The sequence below is a fragment of the Daphnia magna genome, linkage group LG3 (genome assembly GCF_020631705.1).
Source record: "Daphnia magna isolate NIES linkage group LG3, ASM2063170v1.1, whole genome shotgun sequence".
In the NCBI taxonomy this organism is placed as follows: Eukaryota; Metazoa; Arthropoda; class Branchiopoda; order Diplostraca; family Daphniidae; genus Daphnia; species Daphnia magna.
The window spans coordinates 1,527,111-1,551,115 of record NC_059184.1 but is presented as its reverse complement, the minus strand read 5'-3'; the positions used below and the strand labels follow the sequence as shown (position 1 = coordinate 1,551,115).

Here is a 24,005-nt window from a genome sequence, read left to right as displayed (position 1 = left end):
TACGTAAAGGACCGAGAAACACGATTGACATTCTTGCATAATTGTAATGTCTAGATTGCGCACGCAAAATGCGCTACATTAACCGGTCAGTAGAACACACGGCACATACAATTTGAAAAAGAAAAAAAATCTCACATAAGAACGCTCATTCCATTACACTATGAATTGGGGAAGGAGGAGACATTTTTTTTTCCCTATCAAATAAATCAAAATTACGAAAAATGTTGCAAATAAAATCACAAAACAATTGAAACAAAAAAAAATATTTATATAAACGACAGAGAGAAATTCATCACTTTGTTTCCATAATTCCCATTAAAGAACAACATACAAAATCAAAGAAACGGAAGAAAAAAAAAAATTACAGAAGTTTAGGGTGCATTAGTAACCCCGGGAAAATTTCCAAGTAAAAAGGGAAATTCAAACATTCTTTTTTTTCCTCACCCATCACTCGGTTTGTTTGTTTTTTCCTCCCTCAACCATCCGAAAATATGTTACCCCCCGCAAACAAAAAAGAAATGGAAAAAGGTTACAAACACGCTGTGACACACAATTTATATTTTTTTAATAATATATATATAATATATATAAAGATAGGGTAAAAACCGAAAATCAAAGAGAAAAGAAGGGTGTGTCTTCCACTGGGATAAAACAATCATACAAGACAGGCGACTCGTACAGAAACATGGAAGGGCTCCCGCCCAATGTTAAGGATACCCTTCCGCCGGATTCTCACGTTCTTTCTCTCTGTCGTTCACAGGAAATGGGTTGTCCGTCGTACATCAATCACAAGCACACGAAATATGCTATTTATTATTATTATTATTTTTTTTTTTTTTATGTTTGTTTGTTTTTCGTTTTTGGATATTTAAGAGAAATTCAAGGATTTCACAATAAACAACAAAAAAATCATGTCGAGATCGATCGTCACAACCTTTCGACTCGAGAGTTGTCCAGGATTCATAAAAAAAAAATAAAAAATTTTTTTTGAAAGGGCTAGGTCGAGCAGGTGTGTGACGACATACGATACACGGACAATTTCTTGGTAAAGGGGCTTTTTTTCTTTTGCGAAGAAGGAAATACAAAACTTCACCGAAAATAGCGGGCGATTAAATTCCCACTTATTTTGCCGGGATTAAATCACTTGAAAAAAGAAAAAGAAAAGAAAAGAAAAGAGAAACGCGTCTTGGACGCCACCGGCTACTATGACAACAAAACGCACACAATTTTCCCCGAAAGAAATTTTGAAATATCGCGCCAATTTCGAATGGGACTGTTTAACAGCAAGGGATTCCGCGATTCGAGTTTTCTTGATTCTTTTTGTTGTTTTGTTTTTTGCTTTCAGAAAAAAAAAATGAAAAAAGGATCAAGTTATTAAACTTTACACTCAAATGTCTACAAATATATGCATAACGATTCGGTCGTGGTAGAACGGGGGTGGGGAATATAAGAGACTTGTATATATATATAAACTCGACCGAAGCTGGTAGAAGAACTAGTTCACAGTTTTAGTTCTGCAAATGTACAAAAACGGCGTTGTTGTTGTTGGTTGGTTGTTGTTGTAGCATTTGAAAGGGATCGATTCAAAAGTACAGTTGACGAACCAAATTGCGGGATTTTGTTTCTTTTTTCCCCTTTATCCAGTCGGCCCCTACCTCCTCCTCGCCCTTTCATATCCAACACACACGCACACAATCCACAGGTACGGTGAAAGAGGGAAATCAATATTTTTTTGTTTTTTGTTTTCAGGCGTGAAGGGGAAAATAGTGAGTGCTGTGCGTGACTGGCGTAGTAGGCCTGGCCGGCGACGACGAGGGCGACTTGAGCGACAAATTTAGTGGTTGCGAATCAGCCCCAGCTAATGAAGCTGATTCTGGCTGTTGCGCAACTCGACTCGGACTCGGGCTGGAATGGAGCCGAGGCGAAACGGGCGATGCCCTTTGGTGGTTATAGTTCCAGCTGCTACTGCCAGATGGCGCGGGTGAGCCGACATAGAGTGGACCAGACGTCAGAACGGTCCTCTGCTGTTGTCCGTTGTTGCTGGAATGAGGTGACGGAGACATTGAATAATTTTGGCCGGACGATGATGAGGAAGGAGTGGGTGACGATGCCGAAACATTGCCCTTCATTATGTTGGCGACGATGAGATCGGCGCGGCGCTGCTGTTCAGTGCTAACCATTTTAGGGCCTTCCATCAGAGAGCGGGCCAGCGTTGAATGGGTCGACGTCAATGAACTGACGACCCCCGAGGATAGCGACATCGCCAACGAAGACGTCGTCGGGGGAGAGGTCAAGGCACTGCACAGGGCAGAGTACGTGCCCGGAGGAGAACTGAGAGCGGCTGACAAGACGCTGACTGTCGACGTCGATGATGATGAAGATGACGGAGAGCTACGCGGAGGTGAGCTGACAGACGGATGTCTCATCGGTGATTCGTCGCCTTTACTTCCGGCACTGCTTCGCGTTAAAGCGCGGAATTTCTTGTGCGGTTTGTACGCCTCATCCATCAGCGAATTGGTGTCGAAAAGAGGCGGAGCTTGAAGCACTCGCTTCAAAACGGGCATATCATCAACGCTAGATTGGCCTCCTTGGCCAACAGATGGTGCTGAGGTGGTGGCATGATGGTGATGGTGGTGGTGATGATGGAGTTGCATCTCATCAACTTCCTTGACTTTGTCTTCCAGCGAAGAGCGCGGAGACGAGCACAGCGACGTGTTGGTCGACCGGGAAGCTGTCGACATTTTCTCGTAACGATCGACGCCAGATTCAATTCCGGAATCGTCAGGAGAATCCAATTTGCGCATTTTCGAGTACGGGCAGCTGCCATTGACACTTCCGGCACTGCTTCCGGCTCCTGCACTGTGGGTGCGCGGTGGTGATTCGACCATCCTCAACATGGAGCGACCGGATGATTCCATCTCCTCGCCGTCACTCGACATGGAAGACGAGCCATTCTCCGACGGACCTCGCATCCGCCGCCGATGAGATGATCCAGACATGAGCGGAACGGCGCTCCCCGCCACAGCGGCCAATAGAGGCAAATCGCTCATGGATGACGTGCCTTCGACACCGGAAGAAATGGATTCAGCGCCGCTGCTCGATACGGAACCCATCGGGCTCTTGGCTCCCCCTTCTTCATCGTAACTATCTCGATCGTTGTGCCAAGGACTAGCAGTCGGGGGAGGCGTTTGCTGATGCGGATGGTGATTGTAATGTTGTTGTTGTTGCTGTTGTTGCTGTTCAGTCATCTTGAAGGCCAACAACTTTTCAGAATGAAGCGTATTGAGCGTGCGCAAGTCAGGAATTTTGCGCAACAGTTCCAGGAAGAGTCCAGCCTTGTCGGGGTGGGCTTGATTCAACACATTCTCCAAGACGGAACGCAATTTCGATTGCATCCGCTCTACCAATTCGACATTTCGCAATCCAGGTCGATCTAATATATTGCACAGGCAGAAGAAAAGGAAATAAGTAACGATTTGGATAAGGAGAAACAATATCAACAATGTCCTACCGGCGGCGATGACCACAACGGCGCAAAAAAGGCCCAATTCAGCATCGTTGAGTGCCAGGCTGTTGAGTCGCTCGGCAAACTCGAACATGGAATCCATTAGAAACCGGGCATTGGACGAATTATGAAGGGCGTCCCTCCTTAGTAGTTGACCATTCAAGCACAGCATGGTGTTGCTCTGTTTTTCAAATAAAAATTCACATGAAAATGAAAAACATTGAATGGAAATATTGGCGAAAAAAAAAAATAAATTACCTGAGAGTCAAACATGGCAGCCAATCGAACAAGAAGGACTTCAAAAACGCCAGGTTTTAATAGCGTGACTTTATCGTCTTCGGCCAGCAAGGTGAAACCGGGCAAACGTTTAGCGAATTCCACAACGTCGCGGATAGCGGGGAGGAAGCGTTCGGAGAAATCTTGCAGTAATTGCTGTTGACCGTTAGATGGCGCTGGCGTCGGATTCAATGGGCAAGCCTGTTGATAGTTAAAAGGGGAAACCGTTACACGAGTTGTTATAAATGCTAGCCACGAAACGCAATTAACTATCACCCCCCCCCACCCGATAATATAAAAAAAAAAAAAACAGCTGCGTGCAAAGTGCGGAGGCCACACAACATTTGTTTATTGATGACTATTCGTCCTTGATGAAAAAAAAAAAAAAGAACGGGCAACTTCGCAAACAAATAGAATAGCCAGATGCAGTGTGACCTTGATGTTACAGCTGTGTGGCCCTTTCGCTCAAAAAAGTTTCCGCTTTGTCATTGGGGAAAACAAAAATCAAGATGTTTTGAGCGCCACCAGTGGCAAAAAAAAGGTCGAAATTTTTAAATTTCTAGCTCCCCTCCCCCCCAAGGTTTACGACGAAACATATCAGCAAATCAATTTGGAAATGTTGTGTAAAGAAAAAGTGCCCCACCCCCTTAACCTTGGACAGACACCGTCGTGTATCCGATGGTCAAGACCCAAGGTCGGGAATTTAAGGTCCCGCCATTCTCCTCTCGCGTTCACGAACGCCCTCGCACGTCTCTTATCCATTTCCAATTTCGTTGGCCGTCAGGAAATGGCCAACAAATCAAGGTTGAAATTGACGCAATCATTTCAAATGACGAAATGATTCCATCGTCTTAATGCTGATGAGAAACACTTACCAAAGTCGGAGGGCAGGCCGTGTAATTGGGTTGACGGTGAGCATCAGCCATCAAAACTTGGACTTTTTCGCGGGTAAAATCGCATGTCTCCATGTGGGCACGGACGACCGACTGCATGAGCTGAACTTCGTCAGCAAATTCGGCCGGAAGTGAACGTTCCGCTAGTCTCGCATTGACCGACTGCATGGCAGCCAAGATTTTGGCTTTTTCTCGCTTGGGTACACGTCCAAATCGCACAGCTAAATAAAAGAAATGAATAAAAATCAAATGTGTTAAAAAATATTCATGGTGATATTTTCAAATCACAACGCATTTCACACACCATCACTGCCTGTTGTCAAAAGCCTTTTTAAGATGGGCCATTCTTCTTCACTGGAACGATCCATATCGTTCCCAGTGAAACACACGACGTATAACAGAAGAACGTGGGAAAATAAATAAAACTAACTGAATTGAGAGTTTTCAACGGGCAAGTGTTTTCCTGATCGTATTCGACCATCGACTATGGATTTGTTGGGTAAAAAAAAAGGGGGATTGGTTGAAGGGAGGAAATAAGCGACAGGGGAGACTATGGCGGCCATAAAGTGAAGCTGTGAGACCTTGGCGCCCAATCTCTAACGTGTCTACATAACTCGCAAATCAGATGTCGTAACAACTACCTCTCTCTCCCCCCTCACCCACACCTGAATATAGGACCTTGACAATTGCATGTAACGTTCTAAAAAGTGAAATACAGTGAATTATGGGTAGAATACCTTGAACAGAACTGTTATCCATACGACATTGACGTCGTTGAGCCCACGTCATTGGACGTGCGGCCATCAAAACAGCCGTATTGGAAATGACGTTATACTCTTGACACATTGTCAACCAAAAAACCAAACAAAGTTCTATTTCAACTTCACTTTAATCCCGTCCAACGGATGAAAATGAAAAGAGCAAATTAAAAAAAGAGAATCTGGCAAACACTGGGCAGACACACGTGCGCAGGGTTGGATGTGAGCTGGTCGACTAACGAGAATCTAGTTCACTGGGCCCAGGGATATATCCACAACAAGCAAAGATGGGTGCCCAACGGATGGAGTAGGCGGAGTCTCCAACGGTACTCCTTTACTACTACTACTACTCGGAATACTTTGCTGTTGACGTGTGTGTTTTCCACGAGTTCATTTCACAATCTGGAAGTTTTTTTCTTCTTTGATTCCAATGAGGTCAAAGACCCATATTGTAGTAGAAGTGTATCATCATCAGTTTGACCTCCTATTTGTGTGTTGTGTGTGTATGTTTTTTTTACGGAATAGATGCTGGCCTTTTTTCACGAGGGGTGAACATCTTTGACCCTTTCTCTTGACCCTTTACTTTTTCTGTGGAAATGAAGAAAGAAAAAGAGGCTTACCATCACGACTCATTCCGACGGCGATGCACTTTTTAAGCCGGCAATATTGGCATCGGTTACGGTTGATGCGAAGAATGGAGCACTGTTGATTCTTGGTGCACGGTCGATACTGAATCTTTTGTTGAATACTTCTCCGGAAGAAACCCTATTATTATATCAAACAAAACAAAGTGATGAAGAAACTATGTTATGATACACAAGTTGAATGAACTTTAGAATGTACAGCAAAATAACTGCCGGAAGCCGGACTTCCTTTTTGGTCACATACACGTTTGTTGTGCGTAATAGTTTGGGGGAGTTGGGAGGAATAACCTCCCTAGTCGCTCATTCACAGTTGACGCAATCAGCATCTTGGAAGCGCATTGAAGAGCTCGTGCAACGTCTGTGGCCGTGCCCTACTTAACGGTCGCCGAACCCCGTGAACGCGCGCGCGCGCGTTTAAAAACACACGCGGTCGTCGACCTACCATCGAAATCGAGAGTTTTCCGAAGATATTTTATCTGTTTATTTTTTGCCTTACTGGTCTATGACGAATTATTTCACAACAATGTGTACCCTACATTTTCACTCGGCCTGGAATATCAATTACATTTATGACCCAACTCATCGAGTAAATGGAGTAATTTTTTTTTTAAAGGGATTTCATCCAATTGAAATGAGGGTATCGAGATGAAGGTAAGGGACAGGTCATCAGCGGTCGTTCACCTGTGCACAGCTGCGTGTTCACACACCTTGCCCTGGAGCAAGGGCCTCTACAATACAAACTCTAGTATACGGACGGATACAAGAAATTTCTAGATCGCTACAAAAACTCGTATGTGTTAAACACTTTTTTTTTAGGCACATCTACTCGTGTAGACTAGCAACCCATTTATTTTTTTTTTTTCCGGGTCATTTAACTACTACGATATCCTACCCACGTGAATTCGTCACTTCGGTCAATGACCTTTAGGGATTTTATTTTTCTGGGGTGGGTTCATTTTTTATTTGAAAAAAATTGTAAATGAGGTCAAAGGATTCGATAAACTCTGGGTCAGTCGAGCTCTATTACTCCCGTCTACATGATGTGTGTCTATGTATGTAAATCGATAGGTGAGAGATATCGGATAGTGATGATGAACTTTTACTGGGTAATCAGGCCGTCGTGTAAGTAGATATCACCGCATGTAGTAGTACCTATTTCCAATAAATCGTCTCAAATGTCACCTAACGCCATTTTATTTTGCACGAAATTTTTGTCAATCGATTTCTTATTTTCATTTGAGAGGGTTAAAAAACTTTTGTTTCTTTTCCGTTAGATATTGTGCAAAAAAAAATATATAAATCTTATAAAGAAATGATCATAAAAGAAATGTTGCAACGTAAAATTTCAACAACAAAAAAAGAGTTCTACTACGTGATGCGGTGGCAAGTTTGTTTCACATGTTCCGCTTCGGGCGGATTGTCGAGTCTTGAGGAAACGGTCCCTCTACGGGCCACTAACCTCTTGCGGGCGAGCAAACGACCCTAACGCCATCTGGTACTAAACTAAGCCCCGCAGGGCAAAAACATTTTCATGCGGACGGTGATCCGGCCCCAACAAAAGCCCGATTTTTTATTTATTTTTTTTTAAACCATCACACAGAAAGTGATAGTGACCTACAGGTGAACGACCGATTTGTTCATTGGATAATTGGACGTGTCCGGGAAAAGAAATTCAATTTTTCGTTTTTACCGTCAATTTGAACAATCGTCGTTTTAGCAAAAAAATGTTTTCTTACCTTGCAACCTTCGCAGGAGTGGACGCCATAATGAAAACCGGAAGCTTTATCTCCGCAGACGCGACATAGTACAGTAGTTCCATCAAATTCTGTAAATAAATAATAATGAGACTATTAAATAAAAAATTGCAAACAGTTTCAAGATATGAAACAGCAACAAGTGAAATTTCCAGAAAACATTCCCCCCCACCCCATAAAAAATGCACGGCGATTGAAAGTCTCGTGCGCCATAGACATATACAGGTTGACCTTCAAATCGAGTGGAAGTGGGAGGAGCTACCAGAGGGAGGAGTCAAATTCGTTCGAAAAGGAAAATGAGAGACTCAGCTGTTTTCTTGGCTGAGCAAAAAGTCCTTCAATTCGGTCACTGACCGCCTCAATACGTCAACATGGCCGCCACTCATTTAAATAAAAATGCCATTGTAAATTTTTTTTGTTTTCGCGCTGACCTTGCATTCAAATGGAACGCGAATAAAATACAAGTGAACAAAAACAAAAACTAGTTTCGAACCTATATCGAGTTCAGGTTCGCGAAATTCACGTCTTTCGTTCGAGTGATTATTCTGAACAGGCAACGGTGGTGCAAACATTCCGGCCGGCGGATGAATGACATCAGCCATTTGCTGTTGATGATGGACCTGTTGCTGCGGCGGATGGATAATAACAGATCGTGAACAAGGATCTGGATGATGATGATGATGAACTGCCATCGTTTGCAACATTAAAACTGAAGGTTCGGTAGCTTCTTTGCCGTTTTCACCACCCACCACAATTTCACTTCTCATTTTCGTCGAAAACAACAACTTTCAACTCAATTCAAAATGTCCAATACAAAACAATGGCGCCTTTTCGGGGCTAAAAGCACACCAAAAAAAGTTCACTTTCGCACACGACGGCGAAGAGGAAGACACTGAAGGAAAGTGTTTCCAGAAAAGCACCTTAATACAAGAGTCTTTTCTTGCTTGAAAAAAAAAAAAAATGGTAGCAAACTTCTGGTCCTCTCTCTCTCTCTCTCGTATGGGGGGGAGGGGAGAGTGTGTTTGCGCAGAGGCGAGCATCTAGCGACTAAAAGATGAGAGTGAAAGTACCGGCCCCTAAAGTCCCCTTGCCAACACACACACGGAGGAGGTGGCATCGAAAGGCAAGGAAACCGAAAGAAGAGGGTGGGTGGAGTGGGTGGGGGAGTTCTATAACCGCCCAGCCGTTTCCAAGAGGTTATCTACCTTGAACTGCTTCACGCTCGATGCAGAGTTTGCACTATTTAGTGCCGTCTGATCTTCTTGTTTACTTTTTTTTTTTTTTGAGAAGAACAAACGAACAAAAATATTTTTCTCTTAAGGTACAGTTTGAGAAATTCGGAAAATCTAAACAGACAAAAATTTAAAATGTCGAAGTAAATAGCGAGTTTTATTCGATTTAATTTTCAAGGTTTACTTGTATCAACATACAAGGAGACGGTTGTTTTTTGTTTTTTTCCTTCGTGCGTTCCGACGGTCGGTGCCAACGCTCCCGTGCCGGCCGTTGAACTTGAGCATTTGCTGCACACGCATGCATTGAAGAATCGTGATTATCATTTAAGACAGAGAGAGAACCCGAATTTTCAAAGTCGTGAGAACAGGTAAAAAAGGGAAGCCGTGGAATAAAGAGATAAATCAAACAAGAGGCCACTAGTGTGTCCTTCAAACAGCGCCTTCTCTTTCTTGCGGCAGATACTAAAACATTTAAAGGAGAAACAAAAATTCATGGCCTTGATTTTTTCTTTTTCTTATCTAGTTCTTTTTGAGAGGAAAGGATGTGTGATCCACGAGCACAAAATGTCAAAGTCCTCAGATAGGAGTGAATCAAATCACAAATTGAGGCCATCGAAAGAGGTGAATCGAGTTCATTGGTCTCACGTCAGGAGCTTCTAGCGAGAGTTTTGAGGTGGTTAAAAAGATGTTTCCAGACTAGGAGATTCTCGTGACCTTGTTTCAAATCAAGGTCGATATAAAGAAGAAGGTTAATCGATACATGATAGGAAGTCTAACCGAATACATCAAAGACGTTAACGAGGGTTATTGCACCCGATCATTTGGTCAATGGCCGGGAAAGAACAAAAACGTAATTATTTTGAAATTAGGCAATAACCCTTTCGTTCTTGCACAAAAAATGCGTAGAACTGCTTTCCTCCTTTTGTTTTATCCAGAAAAACAATAATGAAAAACGGGGAGTAACGGGTTATCTGCCTGGTAGCGCGTTACGCTCCCTTAAAAAATAAATTGCACGCCGCCTCCGTTTGAATTCGGGAGTGTGTTGACATTGACAAGAAGACGAGCTGCTTTGCTGACGCACTTTTCATGAATTTCCAGATATTCCATGACTCGAGTATTTGGAATATCCGATGAAGAAATAAAAAGGAAAAAACCAACTTATCCCTCTCCCGATAAATAATGAGAATTTCTAACGTCAGTTTAAAAAAAAAACAGATAGGAGGAGTTAGCGGGAGGGAAGGAGGTCAACGCACCACCTTGGCCGAACGTCCTCTACTTGCTCATGCTGGCCCTTGTTATGATTATAAACAAAACTCTTTTTTTTTTCTCCGACTCTGGCGGTTGTAGTCGAAAGGTGTGTGTGTTTTTTTTTGTTTACGACTGGGTTGGCTTGGCAAACTGAAAAAAAAAAAAAATTCCTTTTTTTCCCGCAGCTGGACGATAAATCCCGCCGCCGTGTAACGGTGTTTTTTCTTCGAGATGGGGTGACCGACACACACCTGCGCGCTTTTCCCTTTCATTGTGTGTGCGTGTGGTGGTGGAAAGACGTTGCACTCTCTTTTTAGCGGTCAAGTCTCTCACAAGTCGGCCTGACCGAAAGTCTTTGACCAACTTTTTATTGTTACTGCACATCTCCATAGTCTACTTACACCAATTCCATTATTATTACTTTTGCGGTCGTCAATTTACTGTTGTTTTTTTTTATTATTATTATTATTCTCCTTTTTAAAAATCAAGTTTTGTTTGCACGCAATTTTAATTTAAAGTCTAATATCATAGTCTTGATAAATAATGAATTTAATTCAAAGTTCATTCTTTCGAATTGCAAAAATTGCCATCAACCAATGGCGATAGCGAATTGCAATTTTAAATGATGAAACGCTACAGCCCCTTTTTTTTTAAATAAATGCAACAGGATCTAAACATAGTCGGCAATAATAACATTTTCGATGTATACAATAAGTTTTACGGTTTATGGTTTCGAGAACGCGTGCATGGCCGAGAGAGAGAATAAAGAAAATTAAAAAAAAAAAAAGGGCTTTGTGTAATAGACAATTTTTGGGCTTCTGGGGTGATTGCGGTCGTTCCCGCAGGGTGGCGACGGCGCTCAAGTCCCGCAAACTACTCCCTCACAACTACCTGGTTCACTCGAGTTCAGTCACGGTCGTTCGCATCTTCTTTTTTTTTTATTCTTCTCTCTCCCCGTTTTTTTTTTTTTTTTATTATTGTGATTTCATTTCTCTTCGTTTATCAACCTCGTTTTATAACAACAGATCTGCAAGCAACTGTTCTTTTTTATTTCATTCCAGTTTTTTTCCCTTTCCTTTAACCTCGGTCAGATGTCGTTCACATCTTATCTTATTTGAATATTCATCTGACACGAACGAGAAGGAAAAAAAAAGGGTAGTGGATCGATACGGTTGGGGGGCACAAGAATGGGCCAATGACCGCCTGACCTCGACGCATTTAAAGAAGTAGAAGAAGAAAATAAAATGTGTCTGATTTTTTCGTCTTTTCTCATGTCCTCTTTTTCTGTCTTCCCATTCTAGAATGAGCCAGATAATCATCTCAAAACAATTTTTGTTTTTTGTATTTCTTTTAAAATCCTTGAACCCAGTGAACTACTGACTTTTGACGCGTCAAAATATGTTGTCTGCCTTCAAAGTTCGTTTTGTGAGGGGTGTTACTAATGCAAAGCGGCAAACAAACTGTGCAACAACGAAAACTTTCGGTTTTTAACACGTGGTTAGTAGCACAAAGTCCTTCTTTTCAAACTGTTGTGCAGCGAATCTTTGCGAGTTGCATTTTCGTTTAATCTGAATACGAAAAAACTCAACTTTCTCCTTGCCAAAGAATTCGGAAAATTTTCAGCTGTTTTTCTAGAGAATCCTTCAAATGTATTTATTTTCTCCCCTTCGTTTCATCCCCCTCCCTTGTAAAAGCTAAACGTAACTTTCGTTTGTTATGAGGATAGAGGGGGGGGGGGGGAGGTTTTGAACTAGATATTTTCTCACCCCTCACCAAAGTTTTCCAGGCCGACAAAAACTAGGAACTGAAATGTGCGTGTGCCTCACATGTATGGCCCCCAATTCCCCCCCCCCACCCCCTCTCTTTGGTCGTCATCACACAGTCTGCGTGCTGTCGAACCAACAAAAGAGAGAGAGTGCAGTGCACTGTGATAGCCTCGTGCGCTACTTGGGGAAGGGGAGAGACCATTGCCCCGGAGGGAGCTGGCCGTGACCTACTTGTCGGGCGACGACCTCCGAATCGATCCAGTACCCCCATGAGTGTGTAGCTCCTCCCTTTTTTCCCGGTGGGAGCGGCCCACTCTTGAATGTCCATTCACCTCACGCGCCAACCCGTTGAGGGGAGGAGGGGGGCATTGGAGGGAAAATATTTTTTTGCATTTCAATAGAGTGGTGTCATCTAGCGGTGCCTCGATACACTAGGTTGGATTTGGCGAAAAAAACTGACAAGGGAACGAGCATGGGTTGTAAGGAGGTGGGGGGAGGGGGCTAGTGGGGGTGTGTTTGACGTCACGGGGCAAGAGTTCGATGAACCAGGCGTTTGTTAATAGCGAAAGTGACCTACATTCGAGACCTCGCAAACAGCCCTGACATAAGTTTAAGTCTATTTGTTATAGGGCAGCACTTTCATCGGATTTTATAACAATGTTCGAATCTGGAAAGAACAAGCGGATACGCTCACGCGTCCTTTATTTGCTCCATATGCGACGGAATAATTGAACACACACACACACACACACACACAAAATGTGTCTTTCGTTTACTGATAAATAACCAGATTGCGCGCTGTCGCAGATAGTGACGTCAGTGCATCATCGGCCAGTCACCCCGAGGCCGTGAAAAATAGGGCAAAAAACACGCACTCACGGCAGTGCAATGGGAAGGGATTTGATATGATTGGGTAACAACCGACTGACTGCCACATATGCGGAGCAAGCTCCAAACAAAAATTTGCAATAGACCCCGCCACTTGGGTGGCTTTTTATCAGCATTTATCAACCTAGGTTCGATGACCGTCCCAGAATTAAAATTAGATATCTAACGAGTCCAGACGAACATGAACCGCATTTTTTTTTTTTTTTACATCTGAATGAACAGCGAGAAAGAAAAAAAAATACCTTCAGAAAAGATGAAATGATGAGACTGTTGTGGATCGGACCAGAAAAATTGGCCCATCGTAGTAGCGGTGGGCAAAAGAAGAGGTGAAAGAGAAACCGGAGAGGACGGTTCACTTTCCAACAGTCCGTCGTCTACCGGTAGCGTCAAGACTTTCTCTGACTTTCTCCCTTTCTCCACTTGTTTCTCCTTTACAACGTGCACTTTCATCGCATCAATTAAAATACACGACACAACAAGAACTCTCTTTTTTTTTGTGTGTGGTGTGTTCTGTTTCTCTTCCACGTTTTAATTTCTTCGTGACAAAATGACCTAGTCCACAATTTGTTTGGTTTCTACCCCCTTTTTTCTGCACGCTTCTATCACGAACGAGATCACAGGAGCAAGTGAGTTTGAAACGGACGTTCACAGGCCAATGCACTCTCGCTTGTTACTACTCTGTTGTCGGCGGGACCCCCCATTTGCAGTATCAAAACAGCGCCCGCGCGCCTGCGTTATAACCCCCCCCCCCCCAAATCAACACATTTTTTTTGTGTCGCTAGCGCTTTTTTTTTCTCTTGAAGGTGCAAAAGTCCAAACGTGAGCCGATCTATATTTTCACAGTTATGTTGCACCATTCCATTTTTCATTTTAGATGTCGCATTTTTTTTTTTTCGTGACAACGGGAAATTTGATGATTTTTTTTTTTTATCGTTTGATTCACAAAGACGAATGTTTAAAGACGGGATGAAAGGGAACAGGGAACATACCAAAATTGTTTACAGAATGATGCAGTTGAATGACCGATGTTGAAAAAAAAAAGGTTGCCAAGGACGACAGTATCCAGAAAGAAGAAAGAAAATAGCGCAAGCGCAAAATAAGTTTTTTTTTTTTTCGGCACAGCAAATCATTTTATCGGGCAGCGTACGGTGCAACGCGAGCACGCAACAGCGCTTTTTCGCAAATTAAATGCTGTCCCCTTTATTTCCTTCTTTTTTTATAAAATCAAGTTTCATATTTTACAGGGACATGGTAGTGTTGCAAGAATCGCTTTTTCCAAAAATAATTAGGCGATTCATTGAAGGAGAAATTAGATCAACAGAGACGCCATCTCTTGTCGACCAGTCAAACCAAATGGCGGCAGAGTGAGAGTAAGATGGTTTAAAGTACCTCGCTAGGGGAACGGGGAGGGGGACACGTACAAAACGTAATCTAGGTCATCCACCCTGCACAGAGAGTAGTGCATTGCACTCTCTCTTTTATATGCCTTCCACTCCTCACCACCCACTTTCACTCCCCCTTCTTTTGCCCAAAACGTCACGCCGTCAACCGCAATCGGCGCTCCCCACCTACCTAACCTCTCCACCGTCGTCTTTTTGAGCGTTTGTTCCAAAAGTCCCGAGAGCAGTGGCCGCCAAGTCGGTCACGAACCGCCGCTATCTCGCAATACACACACACACACCGTCCTCTCCTTCAGAATGTGAACACACACGTATGTATGCATACTGCTAGATTGATAAAACCCACAAATGCCCCACATTACGGCGCGTCATCAAAAACCGAGAGGAAAACTGTGCATATCTAACCTTTGCAACACATTTTCTCCTCTAAGTCTTGAAATGCGTGTAAAAACAAATTGAAATCAATAAAATGGCAAAATAACTGTAACAAAACAATAACGACTGCACACACACAAAAAGAGATGGCCGTGATTCATTTGCAGAAGCACGTCCACAGAAGTAACGGCTGGCGAATGGTGGGCAAAAAAGAACGCACATCTGGGCCTTATTATTTTTTTTTTTTTCCATTTTTTTTTTTCGTGAGTCGCCTATATATTCCAGACTCGCCTTAACCTACTTTCTTCGAGGCCAGAGCGATGAACTCTACTCTGGTTGTCATGGTAACCCCCACTACCCCACCTACACAGAGACGTACACTTTATATTTCGAGATTTCTTGACATGTTTCGAAAGATATACAAACTCTCGCGCCCATTACCACCCAACTCCCCACCCTAACACGCGCGTGCGTTTTAGAATTAAGATGGTTGCCTAATCTCGGTGTTCAGAAAAGTCAAAAAGACCTTGACTGATTTGAATCATCATTTAAAAATATTTTTTTTTTCCAAGAAGCATTGCGCCATCTTCAGTTTGCAACAGGTCCAAATATGAAAACAACAAAAATCTCTAGATACTTTTTTTCCCCGTTCAATTTTCACGACAACCCCAATTTAAAAACAAAAAGATTATTTCAACATTACTCTTTAAAAAGTCAGATGTAAAAATGAAAGTTGGCACAGGGAGGCAGGGGAGGCAAGAGGATTGAATCGAGGACGTCGGGGCATCGGCCCCGGTCGTTCACTGCCCTCATTCCCGGTCACTCACGCCGCCCCCCTTTCCCCTCCCCTACTCTCTATATACACACACACACACAAGGTTCTATGCGTGTTTGGATGCTACCTATTTCAAACTCGTCCACTATCGCTTTTCTCCTTAAAAATAAAAATCGCAAATTCAAAATCCATTTCGCAAAACTCCCGCGCTCATTCGCGTTACACATAAAGAAAACCAAATCAAATTGTTTTAGGTGTTTTTTACCTGCAAGGACGCGACCTAATAGTTCAGTGTCGCTGTCGTTGATGTTGGATGATGCCATGGTGGGGCCCTCGTTACGATCGGCAACACACATCCGTTCAGAGTAAATCAATTCGTCAGTGGTAAAATAATCCTGAACCGTCATTCCCTCACGCGGGATTGTTTTCGTCCAATTTCGTTCAATTGTTTCTTCTAACCCCAATGTTTGCTGAAAACAGTTTCTCATTCACTTTTTTTTCTTTGATTCGGTTAAAAAACAAAACAGAAACAGACCAGAAATCGAGTCTTTCAAAAGCGTCGATGTAACACCAAAAATAAAAGATGCGATCCAAAAACGGAAAGAATAAACTGCGATCTTGGCGGACGACGACAAGAGACAAACACAAGTGAAGCCGGGAGATTCGTATAAGAGCCGGATCGATCGGTGGCTGGATTACAACAGTGGTGCAGCACGGATCAAGACTGACTTTCGTTCATTTTCACTTTGCTCTCAACTTGCACTGAAAAATAGAAACACACAAGGGAGGGCTGACTGGTAGAGAGTAGGGGGGAGGTGCGACCTAGTAGTGTATACACTAAAACCGTCCTATGTTGTCCGTGTGCATGCGCGCGGGACCGCTTTTTGAATATGTGAAGGTCCGAACGCGGGAGCTAGCGGGGTAGAGAAAAAAACTTTCGCCCGTCCTGCTTTTCTCTCTTCTTCTTTCTTACGGCTCCTCCTCCCTTCCCTTTAAAAACAAAATGTAGGACCGAAAAACTTTCGCCCGGGTCTCTTTTTTTCTTTTCTTCATAAATAAACTCTCCCTTCTCGATGTGGTTGCACACACACAGGTATAGTAAGGTAAGGTGTAGGTTAGTGCTATGTATATCCACTACTACTATTACTACAAGAGAAGAGAGAGAGAGACTAGTAGCACGGCTGACCTACTAACTTGGCGACTTTTTTTTTCCTTTTTTAGGCCAAGCGGTCATCAACATCACTTTTACTCCCGAATCCCACAAATCGAAACGAATGGCAAAATCCCTTTCAAATGGCGATATATTTTTTTTTCAACGGAAACGCGCGCAGATGTTAATTGAATTTATGCATGAACTATTTCCACAAGTTAATTTTGTTTTTCAATGGCGCATAATGAGGTGGAAATTTAAATTTATGGCAAGTCAAAAGCGATTTTCATCGAGGCTGGACCATCAAACATCTACGAACCAATTCGAGTTTCAAATTTCCCTATTCGTTTTCAAATCAGTTTGATTGGTACGATGTTGTCATTAGAGTCATCGCCCGACATAGTTGATTGTGTTTCCTGATCGAACAGAAAGAAAGTTAAAAGCAGGGGGAGAGAAAGAGAGAAAAAAAATTCTCACGCGAGAAACCGCCTCTCGCAAAGAGAGAAATCGAGCACATCAAGTAGAAAAAAAAAAAGTGCAATCGATTGTGTACCAAATCTGCCAAGTGATGTAAAGAGAGAGAGATCTGACGCTACAAAAATTTTACTTCTTTATGTGTCGAGTGCTATACAATTAGAAAACACTTTCATCGCACGCTGTATTTTGTCAGTCACCGGAGGCTGTTGAGTGAAAAGCGCTAAAACGAAGAAAAAAAAAACAAACAAATGACTATAGCGTACGAGGACTGAAAAAAGGAAAAAGTTGTTGTGTGTACCCCATGCCTATTGAAAGTGTAAGTTCGTTGGCCCCAAAAAAGAACCCCAAACGAAAAGAAGAAGGAGCAGACGAAACCGTGTCACTAGGTCGAAGAGAGTTGATTTGGAAAATTCTCCCAATTCCAATCCATGACGGGGAGTTGGGAGACAGCCGCAAGTCATCTACTTTTTTTGCATCAGCGCACACCTAGCGGATGCAACCTAAACTAAGCCAAAGTCTACAAGTTTCGGATTTTTAAAAAAGGAAAAGAAAAAAATGGTCAACCCATTTATTCCACCGTCGGTCGGTTTAATGAGGTTTCATTATCGGAAGCGTATGTCGAAGCAATGGGTAATTAATTGAAAGTGATCGTGCGAGCGTTTCCTATTGACGCAACAGAGGGAAAGAAAACAGTTTCGCGCTATATTATTTTACAACGAAAGAGAGAGCGATTACAAGTTTATATAAAAATGAGTATTGTACGTACATAAAAAAGAAAAACGACAAGGAAAAACAATTGCGCCACCTTTCCATTCTGTCCTCATTTTCCCTTTTAAAAAACAAAAGTTTTTTTAAGGTTTTTGGGCTTCTTCTATACCTTGGCCAGTGTTGGACCGATGTTCAAACGTTTTCTCTCAAAGATGTCGCTTTCATTTAATTATTAGGGCAACGCTCTCTCTCTCTCTCTCTTCCCTCCAAGACTTGTGATCTACATCTGACTGCTACTGCATACATTGTCCTCATTTTTTTTCAACACTCAGGATCATTGCACTCGAATGAGAGCAACTGTAGTGTAATTATAATAATCACACACAGATGGCAGCTCATGTCGCGATTTATGTATCCAAAAATAGATCGTGTGTTCAATGAATCCTGTTTTCTTTCGTAATCCACAAATAAAATGAATGCGATTCAAGTTCAGCAGATCGCTATAATTTGTTTTTCTTAACAAGCTGCAAAAATCTAGTTGATAACCTTGGATAAGCATTCCCGTCGCCATCTAGCGGTCGAATTTGAAGTTGAACATGCATCCATCAAGGTCAACAGCTAACGAGAAATACTTTTCCTTTTTCCCTTACGTATTCTCATCAAATCCCAAACGCTACGATCGTTTATCCCCCTTTTTTTTATTGCAGTCAGGGAGACGTAACATGGGGAATGGGAGGGTGCAACGATCCCAGAACAGCTGTCGCCGACACTTCAGCAAACTTTGGCCTCGCCATGGATTTGCATTAAAACATTGGCTACGAGTGAAGAACCGGCGGGCATTTTAAAATTATGATGAGGTGGTTCAATAAGTACTAAACCCTTGCTGCAGGTAAGTATTACTCGAGGCAGAGATGAAAAAGGTGGAACTCTGTAAACGAACGAAGCGAACATCGACCTTGTAATAAAAATAAAATGTTCCATAAATACACGATTTCCTTGAACGAGAAGAGGTAGGAAACCTTGGAATCGGTCACTGCCTCCCGTTCTTTTCTTTTTTTTTTAACTCGTATTTCTTTTCTTTTTTTTTTGCAATTCGGTATCCGGGTAACGCAAAATGTTTCGTCCAACTTCTTCTAAATTGCTCCGAGACAAATGGATCTCCTTTACCTACCCTCGAAAGAGAAAGTAGGGGAAGCCTCTCGCTTTCTCCTCTATGATCTAACATCTTTTTTCGGAAATAGTGAACTACTTTCTCGTCATGACCTCAATTCTCGCACCCTTAAAGTCTCGTTTTTCCATTAGAATTTTTTTTTAGGCCAGTAACACATTTTCGAAATCGAGGTCAAAATACCTACCCTCTATTTTTCTAGGGTTTTCGAAGATGAAAAAAAAAACAGCTAGTCGTGCGTAACGTTACATCAAACCGCTTTCACTCAGGCAAAACGTTGCTGTCTAACCAAAATATGACCTCAATCAAGGTGGTGGCGCTGTCTGCTGTACACCTCAACAATTTTCTCTCGTCTTATCCCACGATTCCCATCCCGTCTTGTGTGCAGAAATGTGCAGATCGCAAGACACGGGGTTGGCATACGACCTTGAACAGGGTGTTGACGTTCGTGCATCTGCGCGATGCTGTCCGACCTTGAAAACAAATGAATAATGCGAAAAAATAGAGTCCCGGCAGGATCGATACTGTTGCAAGGGTTTGTTCCTTCTTTTTTCGTATGTGGATCGATGAGATTGGTGGAAAGTTACCTTGAAAAATCTTACCACAGATACGATGGTTATTTCCATCATTACAGGAATGAAAGGCACGCATATACACGTGACGTCAGATATGAGAAAACCTTGAGATCTTCCGGATGGGGGCGTTGATTCCCCCCGCCGCCACCCGCGTCCATTTCTTTTTTCAACCCTATAAAAATTGTGGGAGTGAGGGGGGGATAGGGAGAAATGGGGGGGGGGGGACAAAAACAATTTGGCCTTGACCTTCTTTCTGTCAGTCGGTCCCCCCGTGTGTCTTGGCCTTGAAGGGAATTTGGACGTTCGCCAATCACGAAGACTCACGATTTCTCACGGTCTCATCGGTAAAGACCTTGGGTCATAGGGAGACGGTTAGAAAAATTAATATTTATTTTTGATACCAAGTAAACAAATCCTTGGGCGCAATAAAGACGGATATACTTAACGCAGATTGGCCTTGTCACGCCCCGCATCAGATTCCCGCCCTGTAAAAAATATGGTAACGATGCCCTTGAATGGATTTCCTGATTCTTTGTTTCCATTTAATCTACATTCGACTTCCACGTGGCAATTTGAATAGAGTGTGACACACAAAAAAAAGAGAAGAAGAATTATGCTAATTTCGTACAAATGCTTGAATCCCCCCTCCAAAAAACAGCCATGACCTTGACCAAATTCCTAAATTGAAATACAAATTCGCGCCATTTCAAATTTCCAAGTTATTGATCTTGTGCAACCCAAGGCCACGATTGACGTCGTTGATAACAAAATCAAGGGGACCCCAAAAAAGAGGAACTTTCGGTAATTATTCCGGAAGAGGGAAAACAAAAAACAGCGACGTGGAATGAGACAATTTTTTGCACAACTGTACCATAATGGCCGGTTGGTCATGACCCAAATCATTATTTCGACCCCAAGGCCACAAATGAATCGATCACGGTTTCGCCCGTCACCCGCCGTCGGCAACGGAAGTTGTTCAAGTGCAATTGAACGGGAAACAAAGTTTTCTTTCATAACGCCAACGACTCGTGCGTTTTTACATAATTCAATTAGAAAAAAAGAAAAAGGGAACCCTCTTTTGTGACCCGTAACCGTAGAACCGTATGTCTGTTTGACAAAGAAAATGAGATTTGCCATCGATAGGGATTAGAATAATGAGACTTACCTATTTCGGGGATGGAACTTGAAGGTTCTTCGTGATCCAGCGGCGATGCCAAGTGACGTCTATGGGTGCCGGCAGTGGATTTGCGGATGCGTTGCTGTCCATTGACCGGTGCTTTAGCGTGGCCACCGTTTTTAGGTGAAAGACTTGCCGTTGAAGGAGGCGGTAAAAACGTTGGCGGAGGTGGTGGACCCATCACGACGGAATTAGTTTGACGTTGCTGTTGTACGGGTGGTTGTAGAGGTGGTGGGGAAGTGCGGCTAGAAGGACCGGGACTGGTTGATGAAGAAACAACAGCGGAAGCATTGTTGCCATTTGGAGGCAAAGGCCGTTTAATGGAACGGCGCTGCTGGATGTGCTGCACCATTGGACGGAATTCCGGTTGAAATTGATGAGGATTAACAATCATATCTATCCGTGTAGGAGACGTAGTCAAATCCGTAGCATCAAACACGTGTTCTTCTTTCATCAACAATTCCGGTCGGATCAGCCGGATGACACTATTTTGCCTACGCTGCGGCGGTGGCGTTGCAGTCGCGTCCATTGCACTGCAAGCAGCAGACTCTGCCTGTTGCTGTTGCGGATCGTGAGCCGTTTGAACTTGCTCATCCATTATGACACACGAACTATCCGGAGAAGCTTGATCACTACCACAACTGTTGTTCGTCGAAGAGCTACTACCTTCTGGATCTCCACCACGGTTCATGATGGCCACTACTGTTTCACTGCTGTCAGCCACAGTTGTTTCAACAGCCATTATACAATTAAATATGGTGGAGGTGGTGTTCTTGAATCACTCTGAGTCATCCGCCAATGCATCCACGGACACGGAAGCAATGTAAGAATGAAAGGGAAATGTAGAAAGGGAAAAAAATGAGAGTGAGAGAGGTGAGAAACGCACGTCAAGACCGATGGGGAACGTCTGAACACAAGTCGTGGCCGTGCAGTCGGCTAGTAGGGTGGACGGACGAACAGGGTGGAGAAGGAGGAAGAGAGAGAAAAAAAAAAAGAAAACCCGCCCCCTTTATTCCGGAGAGCCCAATGTTCAAGGCCCTTTTGGCTCGGTGTGTGTAACACACACACAGCACTCTCGGTTTGTGTGGCGCGCTCACATTGAAGGTCACCAACGTTAGACACACTTCCCTTCTGCCGACACACTTCTACCTATATGCTGGCTTTCGGTGTGTGAGTGTGTGTGCGTGAACCAAAACTTTCGGTTTCTTTTTTTTTTCTTTCTCTTTTGGTCGTCGATAGATTACACACGATTTTCAAGGGCGAACCGCCCCAGGGCCACCTATCGGTGCCATTTGTCACGTCAAACGGCAGTAATTGACAGACAGGAGATGATCCCGACCTTTTTGACGCCAATTTTTTATGTGAGTTGTATTCGCCAGATTTTATTCTGCTGAAAAAATGGATTGTTTAACGTGTATTTCGACGTTGTGTGAGAAACACATCTAACAGAATGGAATACACTTTGGATGTGAACATTCACTCTGGCTGGCAATTATGTCAAAATCAACTTTCGTGAAAGCCAAAAAAAAAAAAAAATTACATTACAGAATGAGAAACCCTATAATTACTATTACGTCAGCAATTCACGGACAAGGACGATGATATAAACTTGGAAAAATCCGGAGGTTTATGCCGGAAGGGCCAAATTCGTGACCGACAAAAATTGAGGAAGGAACGCGGACCACAAGGAAATGTTGAACGAAAACCTTGAGTGGCAAGGAAAGGAAAAAAAAAAGAGACATGGATGATATTGTTTTTCATTACCTTTTATGTAGCGGTCAAGTTCCTTTCAAGGATGTTTGCTATTTATCTTCGCTTCCGGAATAATGAAATACTTTTCAAGTAGGTCACACGCAAAAAAATCTTATGGATCAGATGACCTCATATCGAAGCCCTACAGAAAATGGCTATAGAATTTTGTGTGCGGATAAGGGGAGAAAAAAAAAAATGAAAAGTAGGTCATTGTCAACGGACGATATTCTCCCCTCTTCTTCCTGTGCGTACAACCCAAAAACTTACGGGTAGGTGTGTCCGCTTCTGGTATCCATGTGTTCAGCCATCCGCCATCTGCTCGCGGCTGCAGCACTTTCACTCTCTTTTTCTTTCTCCCTTCGACCGCATTCCCCTCCCCCCTTCTTTTATATTGTGTAACCCTACACACAGGCAGAGGGAAAACAGAGAGTATTATTTAATAATAGATGTCTTCCACGCTGTATGATGAACCAAATATCAATGGCGTGTATGTACATTGAAGGCTTACATTATGCAGTTCGTTTTGATAGTTCCTCGTTGTATTTTTGCGAATCGGATCTTGTATGCGAATTGGAACTTTATTAACCTACAAACTCACTTCACCGTACGTTGTTATGTTGGGGATTGTCCCTGGAATCTGTTGGAACCAGTTCTTAACAGTGTGTGGAAAAGATGAGAAATAAAAGAATTTTATTTAATTGATGAAAATGGTCGGAAGTACCAAAAGGTCGTTTCTTTTTCGGTTCATTAATAGAATAAATAAATTAAGGAGCTCTCGTTCAAATGCCGGTTGTTTTCCAACACTAGAAACTCTGCCAAAAAACTGTCCTGAAATCTAATACATGTTTTAATCGTTGGAAACATTAGACGTCTAAAAAACAAACAAACAACCGATTTTCTTTTTTTTTCGCTCGCGTAATCCCAATTGATTTTTTGTGGTAGATTTCAAACAGCGAATGAGACGTATATATAAACACAATGTTCCAGGAAAACAATTTGCGAATTTTCCCGTCTCTTTTATTTTCGCACCCTCCCTCAAAAATAAACAAACTAAGAAAGTAAATTCTAAAATAATTTGATTACAAATTGAAAGAGAAAAGTTGTTTTCTCTGTCCGCCTTTCATTAGTTTGAACGACGCACGCACCTGCGCGCCAGAGGTTTATTCACCTGGACAGGTCTTTGGCATATGGCTTTTGCAGTTCCATTTCCATACTATTACATTTTTTATACTGGCTCAAAAAGCGGTTCAGTCAACTCTCATTTTCAGGTTTTTGTTTTTTTATCTCATACTTTACGGGGAGTAAATTGAATCGCCCTTGAAAAAAGTCGAATTCGGGCACAGTTGATAATCGATAATTTTATCGAGCAAACTCAAAGTAACAACGAGGTTGTTTCCAAACAAAAAAAAAAAGGAAAAACGAGAATTTTTCCTTGTTGTTATGCGATGCGGAATAGGAAGAACGAAAGGCTTACAAAAAAATCA

General features: G+C 42.7%; 1 protein-coding gene across 4 annotated transcripts; it reads right to left on the bottom strand.

Annotated features, from left to right (window-relative positions):
• Window positions 1-24: 24 nt before the first annotated feature.
• Window positions 25-21,684, bottom strand: LOC123466475 (nuclear hormone receptor E75-like). Of its 4 annotated transcripts, none has more exons than XM_045170985.1 (7): window positions 20,758-21,684; window positions 7,813-7,901; window positions 6,053-6,197; window positions 4,657-4,895; window positions 3,764-3,982; window positions 3,512-3,686; window positions 25-3,433 (listed from the first exon to the last, which is right to left on the bottom strand). In XM_045170985.1, exons 1-7 carry the CDS (start codon window positions 21,509-21,511, stop codon window positions 1,746-1,748), a joined length of 3,309 nt encoding a protein of 1,102 aa, XP_045026920.1. In that variant the 5' UTR covers window positions 21,512-21,684; the 3' UTR covers window positions 25-1,745. The 4 variants fall into 4 exon arrangements, with proteins under 4 accessions (XP_045026920.1, XP_045026922.1, XP_045026923.1 ...); XM_045170987.1 differs by lacking the exon at window positions 20,758-21,684 and adding an exon at window positions 15,780-16,817; XM_045170988.1 differs by lacking the exon at window positions 20,758-21,684 and adding an exon at window positions 13,207-13,673.
• Window positions 21,685-24,005: the final 2,321 nt, after the last annotated feature.